Source organism: Watersipora subatra, chromosome 10 (assembly GCF_963576615.1).
Source record: "Watersipora subatra chromosome 10, tzWatSuba1.1, whole genome shotgun sequence".
Lineage (NCBI taxonomy): Eukaryota > Metazoa > Bryozoa > Gymnolaemata > Cheilostomatida > Watersiporidae > Watersipora > Watersipora subatra.
This window is the reverse complement of record NC_088717.1, coordinates 7,698,904-7,722,861: the sequence shown is the minus strand read 5'-3', so window position 1 is coordinate 7,722,861 and position 23,958 is coordinate 7,698,904. Positions and strand designations below refer to the sequence as shown.

General features: G+C 36.8%; 1 protein-coding gene across 1 annotated transcript; it reads right to left on the bottom strand.

Annotated features, from left to right (window-relative positions):
* Nucleotides 1-23,402, bottom strand: LOC137406715 (alkaline phosphatase, tissue-nonspecific isozyme-like). Its single transcript, XM_068093332.1, has 8 exons — nucleotides 23,318-23,402; nucleotides 23,009-23,101; nucleotides 18,249-18,374; nucleotides 14,342-14,434; nucleotides 12,156-12,332; nucleotides 10,114-10,286; nucleotides 1,359-1,463; nucleotides 1-252 (listed from the first exon to the last, which is right to left on the bottom strand). Exons 1-8 carry the CDS (start codon nucleotides 23,400-23,402, stop codon nucleotides 1-3), a joined length of 1,104 nt encoding a protein of 367 aa, XP_067949433.1.
* Nucleotides 23,403-23,958: the final 556 nt, after the last annotated feature.

Here is a 23,958-nt window from a genome sequence, read left to right as displayed (position 1 = left end):
TCACAACAAACCTTCAATGAATAAATAAAAGCCCTTTTCATTTTTTCTAAGTATTTCGATGGCTTTTTTGGTCATCTCTGCTATAGACTGCTCCTGATTAGTCTTTCTTTTTTCTGTTTCCTCTTGAAGTTGGTTAGGTTTAAACATTCCAAAAAGATAGTCTGTGTTCTCAGGAGTTGCTGCATCAAACTCTGCTTGATCAGTGACATAGCGAGCTTTTCTACCTTTAGCCCGCTGCGATGCTTTCCATTGCTGCCAGTAACAGAATAATTGGAAATTATTATTCTTTATGAGCCTTAGAATAATTATTGGGTAATGAATAAAAAATATATAACCCAACAAAAAATATTATAACATGACACTAGCAGATATTCATGCAGCTGGTATTCTCTGTAAATATTGACATTTATAGTAAACATTTTTTAGGTTTTTGGTACAACTCAGAACCTTGACATACTTTCACCTAACTCTTTGCTCTGCCAGTAAATTAATTGGAAAGAAGACAACTTTAAACTTCAGAATAGATTTTTATTGCTTGAGAAATAATCAGCAAAATATGCCTACTTTGACAAAAGCAATGCTTTTAAACAAATTTACAAGTAAAATATTTTAAACCAAGCAAAACACTATAACCTCAGCAACAGCGTGACATAGATGGCTGACTTGCCTATAAGCAGTCTTTTTAAAAAAATATTCAACATGGACAATAACTGCTAAAATGTAAGCAGCAGTAAACTTCATTGAGTGTATTAGCAAAACTTATAACTAAATATTATTTCATGTTGTTAAGAAACAGTTTAAAATATTTTGGGCTGAATGTTATATAACTGAAGGTTTAGGGAGCCTGTTGTTTTGATGTAGCTGTTTGGAGTGCAGCTAAGAAAAGTGCATGTGTTTCACCACATAGTCTTTAGAAATATATTTAGACTGTTCATTGCCAGAAAGCTGAAACTTATCTTGCAGTACATGTATTGTAGTTGCTTTAGTAGCAATTTGAGAGCCAATAACTTTTGTGTAGAAAATTGTTTCTACATAGAATGAAGAATTGTTCCTTGAATATTTTGTAAGTTGCCTGACATATACAATATATAACATATACAACTTTACTTGAAATTCACATCAATTTCCCCGCTCTCTTTCACCCTAATCATATACCCTCTTTTTCCACCTTCTTTTTCCCGCTTCTTTCTCCACCCTTTTTGTTCACCCCTTTATTCACCCTCTTTATCCACCCTTTTTTTCCACCTTTTTTCACCACCCTCTTTTTCACCTTTTTTACCTTCTTTTTTCTTTCTGTTTCTCCCCACTCATGCTCCACTTTCTTACATACACTCTTTTTTCCTCGACCTTTATCTTACCTCTACAAGGTTCCTCCCATCAGGTCTGAGACCTTTGCTATTTGCATTCCTTTGATCAGACACGTTTTTTGGCAAAAAGTCCTGCCTGCCTCCTCCAAGAATTACCTAAAAGTACGTTGTTGCTCACAACTAATAGTCATCTCATAGTATTCCGATTCATAACTGCAAACATTAAATCGAGAACATCTAATTTTTTAATTTTTGTTAAAAGAAATCATCATGATTTTTCCAACTCTGGCTAGTTCCACAAAACTTTATCAGTGCTGGCATAATTTTACCACTAAAATGTTCTGCACATGCTGCTAACAAAAAAATTTTTTACTAGTCATAATGAATGGTGATGGATAGAGGTGGAACGAGACAGGTTTTTTAAGTTCGAGACGAGACTCGAGACACTGTCTTGTGAAAATTCGAGACTCGAGACAGTAAAATAATGAGCATTTGGTGATGATTTCACTACACAAGTACTAGCTACTCGGTATATATAAATTAATAAATCTATTTTTAAATTGAATTTCCACCTGGTGTAAACGATTTAAATACAACATTTTAATTATTATAGTTATATGCATGTAGTTTTTGTAAACAAAAGTGACACAAACAGCTCTAAAATACCGAAGTTATATATTCTAAGAATTTTGAGCTTGATTGATCATAATTATTATAAACATATTGCTTTGTACATGTATATTTTTACCATCTATTGAATAGTTCTTACTTTTTAATGCAATGTGTAATGAAACCGATAGCCGTCGCTCTACAAAGAAATACCGTAACTAAAAGAACACACGATAACACTTTCATTCTTATCGTTTCATTAATGTTAAGTTTTGTTTATGTATTAACTGTAGTATGTGAATTATATTTAAATTGTACTCATGAAATTATATTAATTACTGTATACATGCACATGTATATTCTTATATTGAGTTAACAAAATGTCATTGTTAACCGAACACGGACTATGGTCGACACGGCCTTTCGTTCGTTTCTCCGTGTCCGGGCAAGTTTTACCCGCGATTGGTAGTATATACGTAAAAGAGGCCCGAATTTTATGAAGGGCAGTTGGTGTTTAGACACGATACGATAAAATACAGACATTTTACCCGCAAAAGTTATCCAATTTATTAAATTGGATTATCCGAAGAGTAATTAGATACGACCCGGTGTAGTAAGATTGATTTAGCATGGCCACTAGACTAGATGCGTTCGATAGATTTTCTTATTAAGTCATTAACAATCTCATGTTGTTCTGCCCGGAAGCGAGAGAGAGTGTTATATTTTTCCACATAACCTAATATATAATCCTACTGCGATAATGCAGATACAATACACGTGTATATGTGAACGAGGGAAGACAACTACTACAACATCTCCCTTAATACAAAATAAGAAGTAGGTAAGGCATATGTGGATTGGGCATACAGAAAGAAGGCATTACAAACTATGCTGAACAGCAAACATATAAGCCGTAAACTGAGAATAACAAGAGTGAGTATAATATGTACAAGACCTAGCAACGAATGAATGCAACGGCTGCTCGCAGATCCATGCGCTTTACAGGTCTATGTATGCGAGTGCTGCGGCGTAGTACTGGTGGCTGATTGTCAGAAATTGACATAGGCTGTCGTACTGCAGCAGTGTTGGATCCGGCCTCATGCTCGACTAGTGGGAGAGTGCTCGGTTCGACAGTGTCCTGATTGTTCGGTGACAATCGGCAGAGGGCTTGACGGTTGCGACGTACGCTGCCGTTCGGAGTCTGTACTTCATGCGAGCGTCCTGGAAAGTTTTTGGTAACAACGCCTTCTCTGTCGAGATCCCTAATGTACACATCATCACCTCGCGATAACGGAGATAACTCTTTCGCTCTGTGGCGGCTGTCGAAGTTTCTTTTCATGCAGGATTTGTAATCCTGTTCTTTCGACCTGACTATCTCTATGTCAGGAGGATTCGGTAGGAGTGACTTCGGATCAACGGGTATGTCCGATCTTAAACGGCGTCCCATAAGTAGTTTGGCAGGAGAATAACCGTTCTGTATGGGCGTGTTTCTATACGCTAGTAGCGCTCTATATGGGTCGGATGATTTGTGTAGCAGATTCTTAACTGTGCGCACGGCACGCTCTGCTTCCCCATTAGCTTGTGGAAATCTCGGAGAGCTGGTTATGCTGACGAAATTGTACTCTTCAGCAAACCACTTGAACTGTTGGCTAGCGTACTGTGGGCCATTGTCAGATATAACAGACTGTGGAATACCGTGACGAGCGAATACGGACTTCAGTGCGTTGATCACGGAGTCGCTATCGGTTCGATCTAGCTTTATCACTTCTATGTACCTAGAATAATAGTCTATAACTAGTACATAGTCTTTGCTTTGCCAATGAAACATGTCGGTGGCTACACGCTGCCATGGGTGGTCGGGGAAGATTGACGGTTGCAACGGTTCAGTCTTTTTGCTAGAGTATGTTTGGCATGTTCTACATGACTTTATCATTTCGGAAATCTCGGAAGACATGCCTGGCCACCAGACTGACTGGCGGGCTCTCTCTGCATTTTGTGATGCCCTGATGGCCGCAATGCAATCTAGAAAGAATGTCTGCGCGCATCGGAAGAGGTATTACCAAACGGTCCATATACATGAGAACATTGTCCACCAGACTCAGATCTCCTTGAACTTGCCAATATGGCTTCAGGTTCGTCTGCAAGTCTGATAAGTAAAATGGCCAACCATGTTGCACGTATTGTCTGATTTGCCTACATGTTGTATCCTCCAGCTGTGCGTGTTTAATCTCGTTAAGCCTACGGTCCGTCGCTGGTAGTTGCGATAGAGACGATATAGTGTACACCTCAATTTCATCGGCGAGCTTCTTGTCCTCGACGTCTGGTCTACCTACTGGTCGGCGTGAAAGCAGATCTGCCACATAATTTGACTTTCCCGGTACGTGTTTAGTTACAAAAGTGTACTTCATTGCACGTAACCTTTGTCTTTGAATGCGAATCGTAAGATCGTTTACTGCCTTCGAATTAAATATGGGCACTAGCGGCTTGTGATCAGTTTCGACTGTCACGTCCTGATGACCAAGAATGTACCTATCGAACTTAGCACATGACCACGCTATACCTAGTGCCTCTTTCTCTATAGGTGACCAACGCTGTTCGGTTTCGGTTAGAGATCGGGATTTACATGCTACTAGCCTTCGGGAGCCATCGGATTGCACTTGTAGCAAAACTGCTCCTAGACCCTGATTGGAAGCGTCGCACATTATGATTATTGGTTTGTCAATGCTGTACCATGCTAAACACGGAGCCTTCGACAATTCACACTTAATGTCAGACACGGCTTGCTTTTGGGCAACATCCCAGACCCAATGTGGCGACTTGAGGACAGCACGAAGTGGTATCGTCAATTCAGTGATGCGTGGCGAGAACTTTCCCAACTGATTCACGGTACCTAAGAGTGATTGTAGTTCAGCTATATTTGTCAGGTCAGCGAGATTTTGAATATCTCTGATACGATCGGGATCGGGTCTCACGCCTTCTGCATCTACCAAATGACCTAAAAACTTCGTGGAGCGTTGGCTGAAGCAACATTTCTCCGCATTAAGTGTCATGCCGGCCGTCCTCAGACGTTGGAGCACTTTGCGGACACGATCATCATGCTCCTGTTCGCTGACAGAGCTGTATACTAATAAGTCGTCCATGTGACAGACAACACCGTCAAGACCTTCGAGAATGTTATATATACACCATTGAAAGATGTCGCCAGCACTGACTAGTCCGAATGGAACCCTATTGTAGCAATAACGCCCAAAAGGAGTCACGAATGTCGTAAGTAGCCGGGATTCATCAGATAGCGGAATTTGATAATAGCCCGAGTTTGCATCAAGCTTGCTCATAAACTTTGCACCTGATATCTTAGCAAGCGAGCTATCGACCGACGTACTTGGATATGTGTCACGACGTACGGCCTTGTTTAAATTTGTAAGGTCGGCACAAATTCGGATCTGATTTTGGTCTGCCTTCAGAACCTGGACCATACCCGCACACCAGTCTGTAGGTATGGTTACCTTTGAAATGACCTCCTTTCGTTCCATATCGTCCAGCTGCCTCTTTACGATCTGCAAACGGGGCATCGATACTTCGTACGGGATATGCAACGCTACTGGTTTCGCATCGTCTCGTATCTGTATCGTGTATGGATCTGCGAGCTTGCCTAAACCACAAAAAACATCAGGGTATTCAGATTTAAAATCATGTTTCCCTACAACATCACCAGAAACAGTGTTAACATTGAATACATGATTTACATCACAAGTAACCAAACCTAAAGAAATACATGCATCCTTGCTTAACAGATTAGTGTTCTGATCAGAAACTATATAAACTTTCTCAACAATGTGTCGGTTGTCAATGCGCATCTTAGCATTGGCATAACCTAGTACAGGTAAGTGAGCGTTACCGGGTCCTACAAGTTGCTTGTCGGGTTTAGACAGTTTATGAATGTTACCTCCAAAAGTATCTACAGTGCATACAGATACAGCAGCACCTGTATCGAGTTTGAACACACTTACGACCTCGGGACAGTTGTTGAAAGTGATATTTATTCTCACCGACCAGCTGCGATTGTCTACTTTGACCGGCTTGACCTCACCTAGGAAATGTGGTGTCGAGATATTTTCAGCTACTTGAACTTCTGAAACCTTAGATAATTGTCTGCATACCGATTTCCAATGTCCGATCTTCCGGCAGTGGTTACATACAGATTTGATAGCTGGGCATGATGATTTCGGGTGGAAGCCTTTTCCACACCTGTGACAGGCTTTCGGTTTACTGGCTGGATTAGGGTTATAACTAGCAGCACCAGTCGTTATGGGCCTAGCATTCTTGGCAGTCGCTTTCATAGATCTACGGTTTTTCAAATGTTTAACGCTGTCTACTGACGCCGACGAACCTTCAATGCCAGGTCTCACTACCGTCTGTGCCTGCTTTGCTGATTCATATCTTCTGCAAATGTCTACAGCAGTGTTGAGAGTCAAATCTAATTCTGATTGTAGTTTGTTGCTCAGCGAATCATCAGTAACGCCAACAACCAATCTATCGCGGATGAGTTCTTCTCTCAATGCACCGTAGTTGCAATATTTAGCTTGTCTATACAGTTTATTGATAAATACGTCCATGCCATCGTTGCCTTGAGCAAGCTTGTTGAATTTCGCGCGTTCTACTATCGTATTAGTGCGAACACCAAAATATGTATCGAAAGCATTAATTAGTTTGTCGTGTGTATCTTCCAGGATAGCTTTGGCTAAAATGATATCTTCTGCTTGAGGGCCTAACGTATAAACAAGGGTGTTAATCTGTTCTCTGTCCCTTTGCTCACATAATCTACTTGCCTCCCGATACCTGAGCCATCTGGCTTTCCACCTAGTCCATTGTCCTGGGTCACTGAAGTCAAATTTGTCCGGTGGATTCAGTCTTGGAATCGAGTAATGTTTATGTACCACAGGAGCGGCATCTTCTTCCGCGCTATGCTCACTGTCTCCCATAACATTGCTGAAGACCTCCTCTCGCTGCCACCATGTAGTAAGATTGATTTAGCACGGCCACTAGACTAGATGCGTTCGATAGATTTTCTTATTAAGTCATTAACAATCTCGTGTTGTTCTGCCCGGAAGCGAGAGAGAGTGTTATATTTTTCCACATAACCTAATATATAATCCTACTGCGATAATGCGGATACAATACACGTGTATATGTGAACGAGGGAAGACAACTACTACAACACCCGGTATCTGTTTTAAGAACACAGAACCGAACTAAAATATAACAGGGCCGTTGTCCGGACTACATGATTAGACTCAGTGGCCAACATAATCAATAGCAACAGGTAGTAACGGACCGGGTATAACTTTAAAGGCAGCTGCCCGCAATCCGTTACAATATATGGAGTTGTTGCTACCGCAAGAAGCCATGTTTTAACGACCGTGCGCAGGCGCTTTAGTTCTATTTCCTGTCTCGAGTTTGGCAATAGTTAACTCGAGACGAGACCGATACGAGACGAGACAGGTCGATACTCGAGACGTCTCGTGTCTCGTTCCACCTCTAGTGATGGACAATTTATATAGTAATTGAATGCCCTGCATTGCATGGAAAATGAGAAAACAGCTTATAAACACTACATTACCTTATCTCCTGGATTACCTTTACGGTACACGATCTGCAACTGTTTATAAGCTGTTTTTATTACTAGTGCAACTTTGAGCATTCATTTAGTGATGGAGATAATCATTACATCGTTGAAAATACGCATAATGGTGTTGCGTCACACGTAACAGTCACAAGCTGGCCCACTAGATGCATGCCCGGCATTGCACTAGTAATAAAAACAGATTATATAAACAGTAGTAGATAATGTAGTGTGAAGGTAATGTAGTAGGTAAGGTAATGTAATGTTTATAAGCTGTTTTCATATTTTTCGAGCAACGCGGAAGAATGATAGAAGAATGCTTGCTTTTAGTTTTATGTGAAATATTCTACCTATTTTTTCAAGCCTTATTGCACAAAATCTGCTGCATTTTAAAGAACTTACTGTAAAAAGGGTATTTATGTTGCTAGACTATTCTAGGTCTGTCTAATTTGCAATCTCTATCATATAGTGTTTTTATCCATCAGCCAGTAAAAACCTGTCAGCAATTTTTGGTAAAAATAATACCTCAGCAATGAGCATTGTTGAGTTTACACAAACATATCATGACTTTGATTTTATTATCTAACTAGCTGTGCCACCCAGCGTTGCCCGAGTAATAAAAAGGTTTTTGGACTTTAACATATAACAACATTTGCCATTCTAACTTTCAAACTACAAAAAAATGTACATATCATGAGAGAAGTGTTTTGCTTAGTTGAAATAAATTAAAAGAGAAAATTAAAACAACTGTAAAGCTTTTCAAACTTTGTCAAACAGCTGTAACAAAAATTTTTGTGCAGGACAACTAAATTAAAAGTAAATAAAACAGCTGTAAAGGTTTTCAAACCACTGTAAATTTAAAATTTCATAACGTTCAGCGAAGTATATCTTTTAATAACGTACAGCGGAACCTCGGTTATTGAACATAATCCCTTCCAGAAGGTTGTTCGAGATCCAAAACAATTTTTCCTATTAGAATGAATGTAAGTGTTTTTTAATCTATTCCAGGGCGAGAAAACAACTTCGGTAAAGTATTTTACATTTCACTCCTTAAACTGTACTGTATACTGCATGCTATAAATAAAAATGGGTAGATATAGATCGTGTTTAATTTTAATAAAAGGTTTTTTATTTACGATGATGGAAAAAGAAAACAAAAGTAAATATTTCGTATATTTTGCTCTTAAAAAAACTTCATAAACATTAAAGGTTAAGATACAATGACAAAAATTGCAGAAATTGATAATGAAACAGCAAAAAAATACAACAGATCAGTTACATCAAAAATCGCAGGAAAAAGAATATAACAGCAATGGCACGTTTACTTCACATCTTTGAAGGAGAATCCTCCTCCAAACTAATTTAGGGTAACTCGACTGGAAGGGTTATCTCGCTAGCAAATTTCTTCGTCAAAGGAGACGTTGTCCCAGATGGTTCTTCCCGCTTTGTAAATAATTTATGAAGCGTAAATTGCTTCTCCGTTTGTTAACGAATGTTTTCATGCTGTTTACGGAGCTGTTCCAATTTCATTGCGCATGCTCTGGTTCGATCCGAATTTATATTTGCGATTCGAGACGATCAAATCTCAAAATCTTTAGTTGAAAACCGAGTTGGTCGAGAACCAAAGCGTCCAAGAGCCGAGGTTCCACTGTGTATAATCAGTACACAAATCGCCAAATCTTAAGTTCGAAATAAATTATTTTCGATATCGTGGGGCCGAATAAATTAACCCTGAAGAAAAAAACGAAGAAGTATCGCGTTGCAGATAGAAGTTGCATATACTTAGGTCCCAAAATATTTCTGAACAGAGACATCGTAACTCGTGGACGCAAGGCTAAAATGATTAGCATGCGCATGGTGTATGCGGTATATGAAAACGTCTTTGGTAACTATGCCGTTTTAGCTCAGTGAGAGCGCCTCGTAATAAGAAACTTGTCGATGCTTTCGTGGTAATTGTCGCGATTTCAAATCCATCAGAATGCGAATTTCATTATCAAGATTTTAATAACTATAGCTAGAGGGACACACATACATCTCCACATACTTTGAGAAATATATATAAATTTGAAATGAAGCAAATGAAGCATAGAGTTAGAAAAATAAAGCATAAAGTTAAGAAAATGAAGCATAGAGTTAGGAAAATGAAGCATAGAGTTAGGAAAATGAAGCATAGAGTTAGAAAAATGAAGCATAGAGTTAGGAAAATGAAGCATAGAGTTAGGAAAATGAAGCATAGAGTTAGGAAAATGAAGCATAGAGTTAGGAAAACGAAGCATAGAGTTAGGAAAATGAAGCATAAAGTTAGGAAAATGAAGCATAGAGTTAGGAAAATGAAGCATAGAGTTAGGAAAATGAAGCATAGAGTTAGGAAAAAGAAGCATAAAGTTAGAAAAATGAAGCATAGAGTTAGGAAAATGAAGCATAGAGTTAGGAAAATGAAGCATAGAGTTAGGAAAATGAAGCATAAAATCACAGATGTCATTATTGGCCTGTCTACAAGCATGAGTTATTTTGATAACCTAAACACTGCCAGTCGCTGCCAAACTCCATTAAACTATTTCTAGCGAGCCTAACCTGTATATCAAGATTGTCCTCTACAAGCTGTCTTGCGATGTCCTTGCACATCTCTCTATTTTTTGAAAAGAGATCAACTTTATTCGTCCAGTCCCTGAACGCCGCATGAGCATATGTTCCCGCAGGAGTCGCGCCAACAACACTATCAGTCGTAACTATTCCTACAGATTTCCCTGAAATTTGCAAGAATGCTAATACCCTTTATTGGATATGATGTTCAGACTGAGATAAAATCTGTAGTCATAGTATTGTATGTACAGTACCTAGCAGACTACCTACATGTAATTCAGACAACATTTGTTATATCAACATATTTCAACATTTTGTTGTTTCTTTTCCAATTAGTATGGATATTTATATATCAATGGAATGCTTAGACTCTAAGAAAGCCAGCTGATTTTAATCTTTTAAACTTTTAATCCCTTCTCCATTTGGTGAGCAACTTTAATTGTAACTCCAAATTTTAAGGGGATGGCAGAAATTTATCAGCTAGAGGTTACTAAAAGCCAAACCAAATACCAACTACCGAATACTATAGCTGATTTTCTGACCTAAACCACCCTTGACAGGGCCACCATATTACAAAGAAGTGTTCACATCTCTCAAGAAAAAGTAAAGTTCAGGAGTTTATATATATAGATTTATATATAGATTTACAGATAGATATATAGATTTATATATAGATTTACAGATAGATATATAGATTATATATAGATTTACCGATAGATAAATAAATAGATATATAGATTCATATATAGATTTACAGATAGATATATAGATTTGTATATATAGAAAGAAGATGCAGGATAACTAACTACCCTAGGACACTTATATTTCGCTAGTATTTAGTTTCGTGAGTAGCATACCGAGTAAAATTTCGCTGCAACTTCATTTCGCAGCTCTTATGTGTGCGAAAATATAGTGATGTGAAAATAAATGCAGTGGAACAAACATAATTAGACTCCTCAGGTTCGGTTCACCGGTAAGAAAAAATTTCTCAATTTGGGACTAGTTTGTAATTGTGAACTGCAGGTAGAATTGTGTGGCCGAGATCGATAATGCAGTTTGATCGCTTGCTGCCATTTTTTTCTTGGGCTATCAATGAACAAAGCTATTTAATTCCACTTTTTTGCTCATTTGTTATGATAGTTTAGTTTCGCTCATGAAATTTCCGCGAGAGGACGACTCCGCGAAAACGCGAAAGTTAGATGAGGCGAATGCATAAGTGTCCTAGGGTACTTGTAAAGATTCCTACCGGTATATGATACGGTCTGATCAGAGAACAAGAGCTAGAAAGCTAACTTTTTTAATAAACAAGAGTGCATAGAGATCATAGACATCTAGTAGATATAGCTGAAACTGATATAATCCTTACTATAATAAGTGTCGTGTTTCTTCGTCCGTCTGTCCACATCAACACTAAGAGCGTTAGGAAAAAAGTTCGGAGCTGTGATAAGAACAAAAGAAAAAAAGATTGCTTTTGATGGTATTCAAACCTGAGGCTGCAGATTCAAACGCAAAGACGAGTCATCTTACAGCACTAAGAAATAATTATTGATTAATTGATTACACATAACGATCTCTCACAGCGCAGGGAAACGGCGAGTGTACTAGTGTGATATAACAAGAGATGATTAGAACATAACTGTGAATTGTACACTAGACCCGCTGGACAGTCGACTCAGGCTAGAGTGATTCACCAGACACTCTAGCTACCATGTAGCCTCAAAACCTGTTGTACCTATTAAAACTAGTGTGTTTTTATGCTTTGAATGGGTTTGAAGTCGCTTTTACTCTGAATCTTAGACCCAGTAAAACCCGAACACATTCAATGCCATTTCGCTTCGCAAAATTTATGTGAAAGCATTTACTGTAAAAAAAGTGAGTCTAATTTAGCATGTTTTGTTTTGAGGGATACATCTATATCCATAGAGAAACTCCGGGATCATTGAAATGGTAGGGTGCAAGTTGGTCAGCAGCAGGCAACTCTGAACCAAGTCAAAACATGGAAACTAGTGTATGTTGGTTAGTGGGATGCTGACCTGCTTCTAGAGCTTGCTTGAGAACAGATGAAACCTTGGCTGCCTCTACAGTAGAGCAATCATTGCGTATTGCGGAGTCATCCACTCCTATCATCTCATACTTGGTCTTTACTCCACAGCTGAAAGCTGTTGAACTGGCTCCAGAGTCAGTTGTCATCATGTCTGTGCTGTATGTTTGATGGATAAATAAGGAGTATGTACAATGTAGGTGGATGTAGAAGATGTACATACAATGTTGTATGCCTGATGAATAGAGACATTATATGTACAGTGTTGTAAATTCCAGTGAATAGAGAATATGTATATACAGCTTTGTATGTCTGACGTATAAAAGAAGGTAAGTAGATGCAAGTGAAAGAGACTTGTCTGTGCGTTTATGTTTGTCTTGAGTACATATGTGTATGGCCAATTTTCTGTTTTGTCATTACTTCACCTGAATGAATCTGCATGCTACATATAGGTACAATTATTTCAAACCTAAGCTGTCATTTAATAAACATTTTTAACTTTATTTTACAAAAACACAGGATCAAGCGTATAAAAATACAAATAGAAGAATACTTTGTTTGACCCCAACAGAGTTTAACGATGATAACAGTAATCAACTCGCTAAATGATTGTAATATTTCTCACAATCAGAAAATTTTTAACTCAAGAGGTAAATTTTCATATAGTATAGTGATATAGTATATTCTTTTTGTATACACATACTGCTAAGAGTTTTTTTGCAATAGTTTTTTTAATAGCTTAATCTCACAGTTAGTATGTATATACAACACAGTTATAATCGCTTTTCTTAAAATCAAGATAATGTTTAATATTTGCATTTGGAATATTATTTTGATGTTGTATATTGTATATTACTTATTAATTTATTTTAATTTTATGTTAGTATTTAAAAATTTTTGGAAGTTAAACAGAGTTTTAGTGTGAGTCAAATACATGTATGAATACAACTGGTCCAGAAGAATTGTAGGTTTCCAACCAGAATTTATGAAGCTTTATGTTTGTTCTTATTAGATGTTGCCCTTGTTCACAGATTTTACCTCTCTAGTAAAATAGACAGTATCCAGTACTTCTCTAATAATATTGATTTTATCAAGTACTTGCTGATAATATTGATGTTATCTAGTACTTTGCTAATAATATTGATGTTATCAAGTACTTTGCTGATAATATTGATGTTATCAAGTACTTTGCTGATAATATTGATGTTATCAAGTACTTTGCTGATAATATTGATGTTATCTAGTACTTTGCTGATAATATTGATGTTATTAAGTACTTTGCTAATAATATTGATGTTATCTAGTACTTTGCTAATAATATTGATGTTATCCAGTACTTTGCTAATAAATAGAAATTATATAGTAAGTTGTTAGCAAAATGAGCAAAATAGTATGTTATTGTTCAAATTTTCATTATACAGTACTTAGCAGTAAAATAGACAATATACAGTGCATTGTTAATTCTGAAAAGAACCACTCAATCTAACCTAATTCATTTCTGTTACAAGCTACAATCTGCTTTCTTCCCCATCTCAGGACTCTAGCAGTAAGATTAACTAAAGATTGATGGCCACAGATGGCTTGATTTTATGCTAACTCTAAGCTAAACAAATCAAACTAATAACTTTGGCTTCCCAAAAGTGTATAACTTGATTGGCACTGTGATTGTTCATTGAGAGAAGACAATTTATGTACAACACGTAAGATATTTAATATTCTAATTTAGCTTAAAGTAAAATAATATCAACAAATCAAGTAAAACAGGTTTTATACAGTACTTTGTTAGCAAAATAGACATTATACAGTACTTTGTTAGCAAAATAGACATTATACAGTACTTTGTTAGCAAAATAGACATTATGCAGTACTTTGTTAGCAAAATAGGTGTGATACAGTACCTTGCCAGTGCAGTAGGCATGGTACAGCGCTTTGCTAACAATATTGGTATTATACAGTATCTTGCCGGCATAACAGGCATTATACAGTACTTTGCTATCAATATGGGCATTATACAAAACAAATTATACAGTACCTCGCCAGCACAACAAGCATTATTATACAGTACTTTGCTATCGATATGTGCATTATTACTAACAAAATGGGCATTATACTGTACATTGCTAGCAAAATGGGCATTATACAGTAACCTGTTAGCAATATAGGTATTATACCTTACCTTACTTAGCCCAGTATACGAGAACTTATCCCATGAAAGGAGTGCCTCCTCACCCAGAAGGCCATGGGTCAGCTGACCTCTATAAATTCTGATGGCTGCAAGCAAACAAACAGGGACAACAGAAGTATGAACAACTTCAGTTGAAGGAGTGTTGGCCTGATAAAAAGCAGACAACTTCTATGTAAATCTTGTGTTTCAGAATCATATGCCAAAGAAATATGCTATATAACATGCATTATTGCTGAATCGCTTTAGTGAAAAAAAACTTATTATTTCTTTAAAGGTTGACTTGCAACAAAATTCACATTACAGTTATTTGATATCAAAAGATTGACCATGTCTTACTCTGTTGTGTTGTAAGTGCCAAATATGTGGAAATGTGATTACAAGCTCTTAAAAGCTCAAAAACGAAAAGCCGTCGTAGATTGGAATCTCTTTATTTCGATGATGTAACCACAAAATTTGGTTATCGTCGCTCACGTGAATTGAAAGGCCAATACAAAGCTCAATATAAAACTTATCGCAGTACTAGTTTATGACAAACACTTCGGGTTTTACCGAAGACCCCGTATAAAATATAGATGCTCACTACTTTACAGTTTTGTTTCGGCCTGGTCTAATTGGCAAGTCGTAATCTGATCATGTGACCCAACATTTCGCAAATAATTTTTGCAGCATTTTTCGATTATTACAGGTGACCAACAGGCTCTTCATAATTATCAGACAATGATATGTACTCCTTCGAGCTAAGGTTAAAATGTTTAACAATTTTTCACGGTAAGTTATAAGATATCAGTGCTAAAAGTGACAGCATTACAATGATGATAAAACAGACGCGTAAGAACAATAGACATAGTTTTATTGAATGCGTGAAGTATATTTGTGAAAATATTTCGACGAATAAGGTTGCAAGAAAGTTTATTCAGAAACCACCTCTCACAACTACATCACATTTGAGCCGTTTTGGAAAGGGAAGCCAAACTACGGCGGTCTCGTGTGGCTGCGATGTTCTGTTCGTTTTTGAGCTTTCAAGTGCTTGTAATCACATTTCCACATATTTTGCACCTACAACACAACAGAGTAAGACATGGTGAATTTTTTCATATCAAATAATGGTAATGTGAATTTTGTTGCAAGTCAACCTTTAAAGAGTAGACAAGATGATGTCTGATGGGAAATTTGGAACAATCTAGAACAATCTAGAACAATTGCAAGCATGTTTTCAGCATCGGCTTTTTATGGAATCAGCAAAAAGTTCAACATGTTCAAGTGTGTTTAAAGTTTTTTTTACCTTAGTCTCATGAGGGTACTCTGTTAACACTGAATATACCTTTTACATTTTAGAATGTCACTGAAAAGTATTAATAGTAATTTTTTAGTGTCACATAGAAATACAATAGAAATCACCAAACATTGCTTCATAAACTCGTCTACAAACATTACAGGTATTATCAGTAGATTGCCAGTTCATAAAGAAAGTGTTTTAAAGATCAATGATTTAGCTCAGCCATATCAAGAAAGCTTCAGTTTGAAAATTTACCTTCTGTATTTTGGCAGCTAATTATTAATATCTTCTCTTTGTAATGAGTTAATCTCATATTAATTCTAGTTGATTCCTTTTACTAGAACTACTGCAGCATTTATTGAAAACAGTCTTTACAGTTGTGGTAAAGACTCACCCAAATCTAGGTTGAGCAACTAGTTATTAATGAAGTTGTCTTCCTATGGCGTTAGTATGCTAAACATAAAATATGTGGAGTTGTCTTTTTATGTGATTAGCGTGCTGAACAAAGGATCTGCTCACTGTCAAAAATATTGATATTTCATCGAATGTTCTATATTACTGTCAAGAAGGTAAGAGGTGGTCACAAAAATAGTTTAGCAAAGGGTGTAAAAATGAAAAAAAAAACTCTTAGGTGAAACTGGAAACTGGGAGTTATTTCCATTTGTATAGCACCTGCCAAAACATTTCGCAATGTTGTAACTTTTACACCCACACACCCATACACCCACGCACCCATGCATCCATGCACCCACTCACGCACCGACCCATGAACCCACTTACGCACCCACGCACCCACCCTTGCATCCACCCACACACACAAGCACACACACTCACATACAATTTTGTTAGCTCTCTTTTGTTATTAACTGACTTATTTCATACTTTCCAATGTTTGTAACTTTTACCAAACAAGTTGAGTGGCTCATTTAGAGAGAAGAGCTCTATTGTCTCACATGGCTACCCACACACTATTAGGTTGAATACATCAACTCGAAAGTGAAAACTGGTGACTTAAGTATGACCTAATTTGAGTTTGGATTGTACAAGCACATGTTACAATAATTCAAATATATAAATCTTAAAAACTGATATTCATTCGTTTATAGTATACTAATAAAATAGCTCTGATATTAAGCAACATTGTATATCAAAAACTTACTTAAATGTTCTATGTTTTTGATGCGCGTAAACAAATTGATAAAAGTGGTGTTCTCTAAATAGAGAACACCCCTTTTATCCATTTGCTTATGCGCATCAATTTTTAAAGGTATTTTGGCTAAGTTGAGTTCAATTGAAGCTTTTCCAAAAAGATGAGAATTAAATCTAATATGAACAGAGTGCATGATTCAATAGAAAAAGATGAGAATTAAATCTAATATGAACAGAGTGCATGATTCAATAGAAAAAGATTTATGAAGCGTGTTGGAAGGTTTAGTTGTTAGTAGTTGTGCTAAAATTTCATTAGACATAAACAGATCTAGTGGTAAGTTGAGACTTATATCTGTTTCAGCCTATCATCATAGGAAATTTAGTTTGTCTCATTTAATCTTGTACATATGAGGTTGTTAAAGGCCAGAAAACTTTCAAAAGAAGCTCTTTCCATAAAAACAGTTCTAAAGTGAGGCCTTGCCTGATGGCTGCCCTAAAGCCTTTTATTGTTGTACATCTACTTGCAATGACATCACCATAAACATTCCGTTACATACAAGTGCATTGTCAAGTTTGAGCTGATATTCGACTGTACATTCAAAGTACTTTTTAACATAATGCATTCAAAGTTTCTCACTTTGCAGTTATGTAAGTAAACGTAAAACAGCTACAAACAAAATTAAAAATTGAGAAAAATATAAAAATAATATAAATTATTACACTATTATATGGGGTTTCAAACTTTATAAAATTGCAGTAAGTTACTCCGCTCATTTTTATTCCCTTGTTGTGCTTTTAAATCTGCACATAACTGAACCTACACATAACTAAACCTGGACATAACTGAACCTACACATAACTGAACCTACACATGGCTGAACCTACACATAACTGAACCTACACATAACTGAACCTACACATAACTGAACCTACACATAACTGAACCTACACATAACTAAACCTACACATAACTGAACCTACACATAACCGCACCTACACATCACTGAGCCTACACATAACTGAACCTACACATAATTGAACCTACACATCACTGAGCCTACACATAACTGAATCTACACATAACTAAACCTACACCTACCTGAATCTACACATAATTGAACCTACACATCACTAAACCTACACCTAACTGAACCTACACATAACTGAACCTACACATGGCTGAACCTACACATAACTGAACCTACACATAACTGAACCTACACATAACTAAACCTACGCATAACTGAACCTACACATAACCGCACCTACACATCACTGAGCCTACACATAACTGAACCTACACATACCTGAACCTATGCACCACTAAACTTACAATATGATTCATAATGCTGTGACAGGTTTGAGATTAAAATAAACTTGTTTGCCTGAATGAACATTCTCTATAATCAAATTATTTATCAAATAGTGTAAAAATTTGATTAGTTTAGTACCTATACCAAATTATATACTTATACCTGTGGCGGTATCGACATCCATTCCATCGCAAATAGCCAACACAAGATTCTTGGCTACATTTTTGTTGGGTTCTCTTAAAGCTATTTTAAGTGCTTCCTTGTCATTTTCATACCAATAGTTCTTTTCTATAATATAAAAGTGACAGCGTCAAGCAACCATGCGGGAACAATCTTTTGAAGATCAAATGACATGTCTACTCAATGACTGAAGACATGCCCACTTATAGAAAGCATTTCAAGGTTGGTTGCAATTTTTGTTATAGCCAGTTGCCAATTTGAGAATTGAACTCCAACCTGTTGTTTGCAGATCAGGCGTTCTAGACCACCAGGCCACTAGGTCAAGGTCAAGCAGACCTAGACTACTACAGTTTTCAGCAATGAATAAGCAGCCATGTGGTTACAGGGCTGCGTTTATAATGCTCATTATTTTTAACCTACTCACCCTACTTATTAAAGGTTTGTTTATTGATTTTAGCTCAATTGGATTTAAAAAAAAATTTCATCACAAATCTCATTGTGACAAGCGAATTGATGATTCGCGCAGCAGGCAAATTCTCAGTTTTATTATGTTTTATTCGGTAAATTTTGAGTGCTAGCCACTAATTTTATGGTTAATCAGCGCTCTATAGGTTATTTCCTTATGCGTTTGGGAAGTCCCTTCCAACTTAATAGGCTCGCTAGCTTTATTTTTGATAATGTCGATTCAAAGTGTTATTTCCATCACATTTTCATAATCTTTTTCACATTGTTTGTACAGCAATTGATGTTTTTGGGGAGTATATCCAAAACATAACAATAGATTTAAAGAGATGCGCAAATATGTAGAAGAGTGAAATTACAGTCATCTTTGCAATCTCATCATAGCAGCTTTAATAGTCAGTTTCAAGAAGACAATAATGTAAATATAATGCAGAGCTGCCCACAGTGTGCAATCATTTCAGAGAAATATGCGCGTGCTCGGTACTTGTTCTACCTCTTTGGAGAGGCAATAGTGTAATTACTATTTCTAAAAATTTGGCTCGATCCAACAACCTAAAGCAAACTTCAAAATCAGATAACTTGATGTTGATACTTGGGTTTATGTAAAGCAGTTTTGTGTTCCATTCTTGAATCGATGAAAAAGCTACGCTTTTCCAATTTTCAAGTAAAGGAAGGCACAAGAAATGCAATTGCAGCTTGGAAAATAAGCTTGAGAGGCAACGGGTTGCATTCACTGGATGTTTATAAATCTTTGACGATGATAGCCCATTGTGGTTTAGCTTCAGTTAGGTTTAATCAGAACCCGCCAGCCAATTAAACAACAGCTATTAAACAACTGACCAATGTAGGATTAGATGAGTAAAATACAAAACCTCCAGCCTTTCAGCTCATATTTTAAATTTACTATGCTGATAAGATTAGTATAATCTTGCAACAGCTGTATGTGTAAACTAGTTGTATTAAATAACTGATAGTCTTGTAACGGCAGCACTTGTACGAAGTCTGTTTGCTACTAGCTTTATACATTCATATAACGCTGATCTACTCCAGTCATATACTCATGCAGCTGAAATCTGAACTCCGCTACATAAACTACGTAAAATTAACTCACAGCAAAATAGAAAAATGTCTTGCTTCATAGGCATAGGTTTAGGTTAGTGCGACTGCAAAAACTTCATTGAATGTTTCAGCTACATATGTTCGTAACACATCTATTCCTTATTATAAACATCTGCTGTTACTACCATTAATGGTTGTTATTTATAGAATCAATCAAAATGTGTATATTAACTGGTTTTACAGAGCCAATAAAAGCCTTCATGAGATTCCTCCGATATATATGCACGTTGTTGCTTCTTGGTAAAAGTTAATACTGTTTGAAACAACAGAATGCCTACTTAAATGGCAGACATTTTATTACTCACCCCAAGTAAGTCTGGTTGGAGAATGTGAACCGACAGTGAGAACAGATAAAAAGCAGGTGAGTGCTTTTAAAAAAAGCATAGTTATTAGAGGTTGTATTAGTTGTATACCTGAACACCTTCTAAATAAACACTGAAGTATTTCCTAGATAAAATACTCTTGCATTAAAACTATTTTGGATAACTAATGACGCATATGAGAGAAGCCCTTAGCTAATAGACCGACTAGCCTATCATGGCACACTTAGCGTGGATTGTGTCCGTTTCAGATAAATATAACCAAAGTTAAAGGCAGCTGATGCCGAGGAGAATACAAAGAATCTAAATTCTATGTTGGTTTAAAAAATATTTGTGGGTACAAACAACTGTTCTAAGCAATTTAGCATCTGAACCGGACTCTTGTATGGGCAAGACAACTCCATATTTTAGAAAGTTTCTCCATGAACAAACTAGAACAAGCTGACATGTGTTTGTATTTTTATTAATAATAAGGATCAAAAATTAAACATATGAAGCAGTGTAACTAGGCAACAGAATTAAACAATTTGGCATGTTAGATATTAGTAATCATATTTTTGTTTTGTCGTAAAATAAACTGCTTTGCAACTTCATTTAAGTTCTAAAATTATCCACAAATATAAAAACCAAAAACTACCAACAGGGAAGTGATTATATAGTAGTAGTATTAGTGGTACTACTATTTAACTACTAGTAAAATTATATCGTGTTACTGGTAGTACTATTATATCATGTTACTAGTTGTGCTATTGTAGCATGTTACTAGCAGTACTATTATATCATGTTACTAGTAGTACTATTATATCATGTTACTAGTATTACTATTATACCATGTTACTAGTAGTACTATTATACCATGTTACTAGTGGTACTATTATATCATGTTACTAGTAGTACTATTATATCATGTTACTAGTAGTGCTATTATATCATGTTACTAGTAGTACTATTATATCATGTTACTAGTAGTACTATTATATCATGCTACTAGTAGTACTATTATATCATGTTAATAGTAGTACTATTATATTATGTTAGTAGTGGTACTATTATATCATGTTACTAGTAGTACTATTATATCATGTTGCTAATAGTACTATTATATTATGTTACTAGTGGTACTATTATCTCATGTTACTAGTAGTACTATTATTGTGCCGGAATAGAATTCTATGGGTTTGTCAACAGTTACTTCCGAGATTCTTTGATTGTGTACATTTATTACTGATTGGAAAAAGTTTGTGACCTAAACAGTAAATGAACTTATAAGAAACGTGAGACATAGTACAATGTACACATGTAAAACAATGAACAACGATAAATTAAACTACATATAAAACACAAGACATAAGCTAAATACATCATAGTTAAGAGAACATAAAATCTTACAAATAGTGAGGGAAGCGGAATCTTTCCGGAATAAAAGTATTAATATAGATATAAATTCGGCTTCTGGCATGTGTAATAAAATCTGACAGCCATGATTTAACGGTCATCACTGTCAGCCAAAGCAGTTAAAAATGTTGCTGTTATAATCTCATGATGTTATAAAACTGATTGTTGCACACAGCCAGATAAAAACTTGGTCAGCCGACACCTTGGTTAAAACTAACTTGGGTGTTGTACAAGATACACGAAAGCCTCAGCTTTATCTCTAATTGTATGACATAATTTAAAGGCTACAGATAGCTACATTCGTGCACACATATAATTAATAGATTTAAATATCTCCTTCGCATTAATACATGTAGCTATAAAATTGGACAATAGACAAGACAAAATTAAAAAGTACGACACATTCTAATACACCGATAGGGTGGACTTGATGCGAAGGAGATTTAAAAACAAACAAGATCAAGACTGTACATAGTCCCCTTAAAAAATTTGGTTGAACTATTGTTGTTAGTGAAGTGACATGAGATAATGATGGCTGGGGGAAGATGATAAGATTGAAACTGAACAGTGGCAACACCACCGCTCAGGGGATCAACCACAGAGATATCCTCCTAGTTTACAATATAAAAGAAAGGAACATTACAACATATAAAAGAAATATACAGTATAGAATACCAACATACCTAAAACTACACATCATTTACATCTACCAAAAGTCCTAGATTTTTAACATTACGGGTCACTACAATGTCTGGGGAACTCTTGTACACGTGGACCTTCCCATCTACCCGAGTGTTCTTATAGGCTATGGATACCTTGCGGACCACACCATCACTGCTAGGATATACTGCGACAACTCGTGCTACAAAGTAACCTTGTCGGAGTGCTTACTTTCGGCCACCACAACAACATCACCAATCTGGAAGTTTCTAGGCCACTCTTTTCTTCGAGGGGAGGTGAACAAGTTGCTGACATAAAACTCGCACCGTCTCTTCTACAACTGCTGAGACACTTCTGCATCTACACTGCGTTGCTGTTCCAAAGAACTGCAGGGAACCAAACAACCAGGATTACTAGACATCGATCGACCCAGAATAAGGCAATTTGGTGTCAAAACACTTACCTCTGAATCACTACAAGCCAGAGATCCCAGCGGTCGTTCATTTATCTGATTTGCAGCTTGCTTGAACGCAGTATCTAACTCTGAATATCGGAGCTTTTTAGAACCAATAGCAAACTTTAAAGCTAACTTGATGTTCTTTACCAGCGACTCTACAGCGCCTTGATACCAAGTACTATTGGCAGGTCCAAACACCCATTCAACACCATACTAAACACTCAACTTGTAAATACTATTCTTGACCATAGTCTTCCATGCTTCTCGAAGATTCCTTTCAACACATACCAGTTGAGACCCGGGGTCTGAGTAAATCTTTGTAGGCCAACCTCTAACAGAACAGAATCTGATGAGAGCACCTTTGAATGACTCGGCATCATAACCTGGCACCGCCTCCACATGGACAGCTCTTGAATAGAGATCTGTCAAGAGAACTCCATATGCCTTTCCACTACTTCTACGCTAAACTTCTCCGCCAATAGTGTAGGGACCGAACAGATCTAACATCACATGACTAAATGGAGGTGATGCCTTCAGCCTTGTCTCTGGCAATTTGGCTAAATTGTACTTGACTAGAGATGGTCGGACTCTTTTAAATAAATAACATTGACTACAGATGGACTTAGCAACTTTACTACCTTGAGTCACCCAGAACCTCTGTCTAAACCTCGCTAGCGTCACATCTCTACCTCTATGTTCCCCATCAACATGAGTATCACGCATGCAGATGCGTGTGTAGGGATGATTGGCTGGCAACAAAATTTGGGGCCTTCCATTTGCCGACAATGGGTTGCTCCGACTGAGGCAATCACCAACTACCCACAACCCAGTTACTTAATCTACTTGGGGATTGAGTTGCTTGTATGGAGAGGTTTTACTTCTTTCCAGATCGACTAACGTTGCTTTCTGAATGTCCTTTGCTACCAGACAACAAGATTCTCTATAAATATCAGCAGAGGGAGTGTTCGAGCATGCACGAAAAGTCTTTTGACGGATAGCCATCAACGCTCTCCCAACAGCCCAATGAACACTGCGAGCAGAACCATACATTGAATAGTCCAACAATGGTTGATGCCTCACCACTTGAGAAACATTGGCTATCTTTTTTAATCCCGGTAGAGCAGAAATATTATTCAACTCACTGACAGACCTAACAGGCCAACTCTCGGGAGGATCATACAAAAAACTTGGACCAGTCCACCATTCAGACGTGTTAGACAACTGACCAGGAGTTCGACTGCTGGTCAGCCAATCTGCTGTATTTTGTGCACCAGGTATC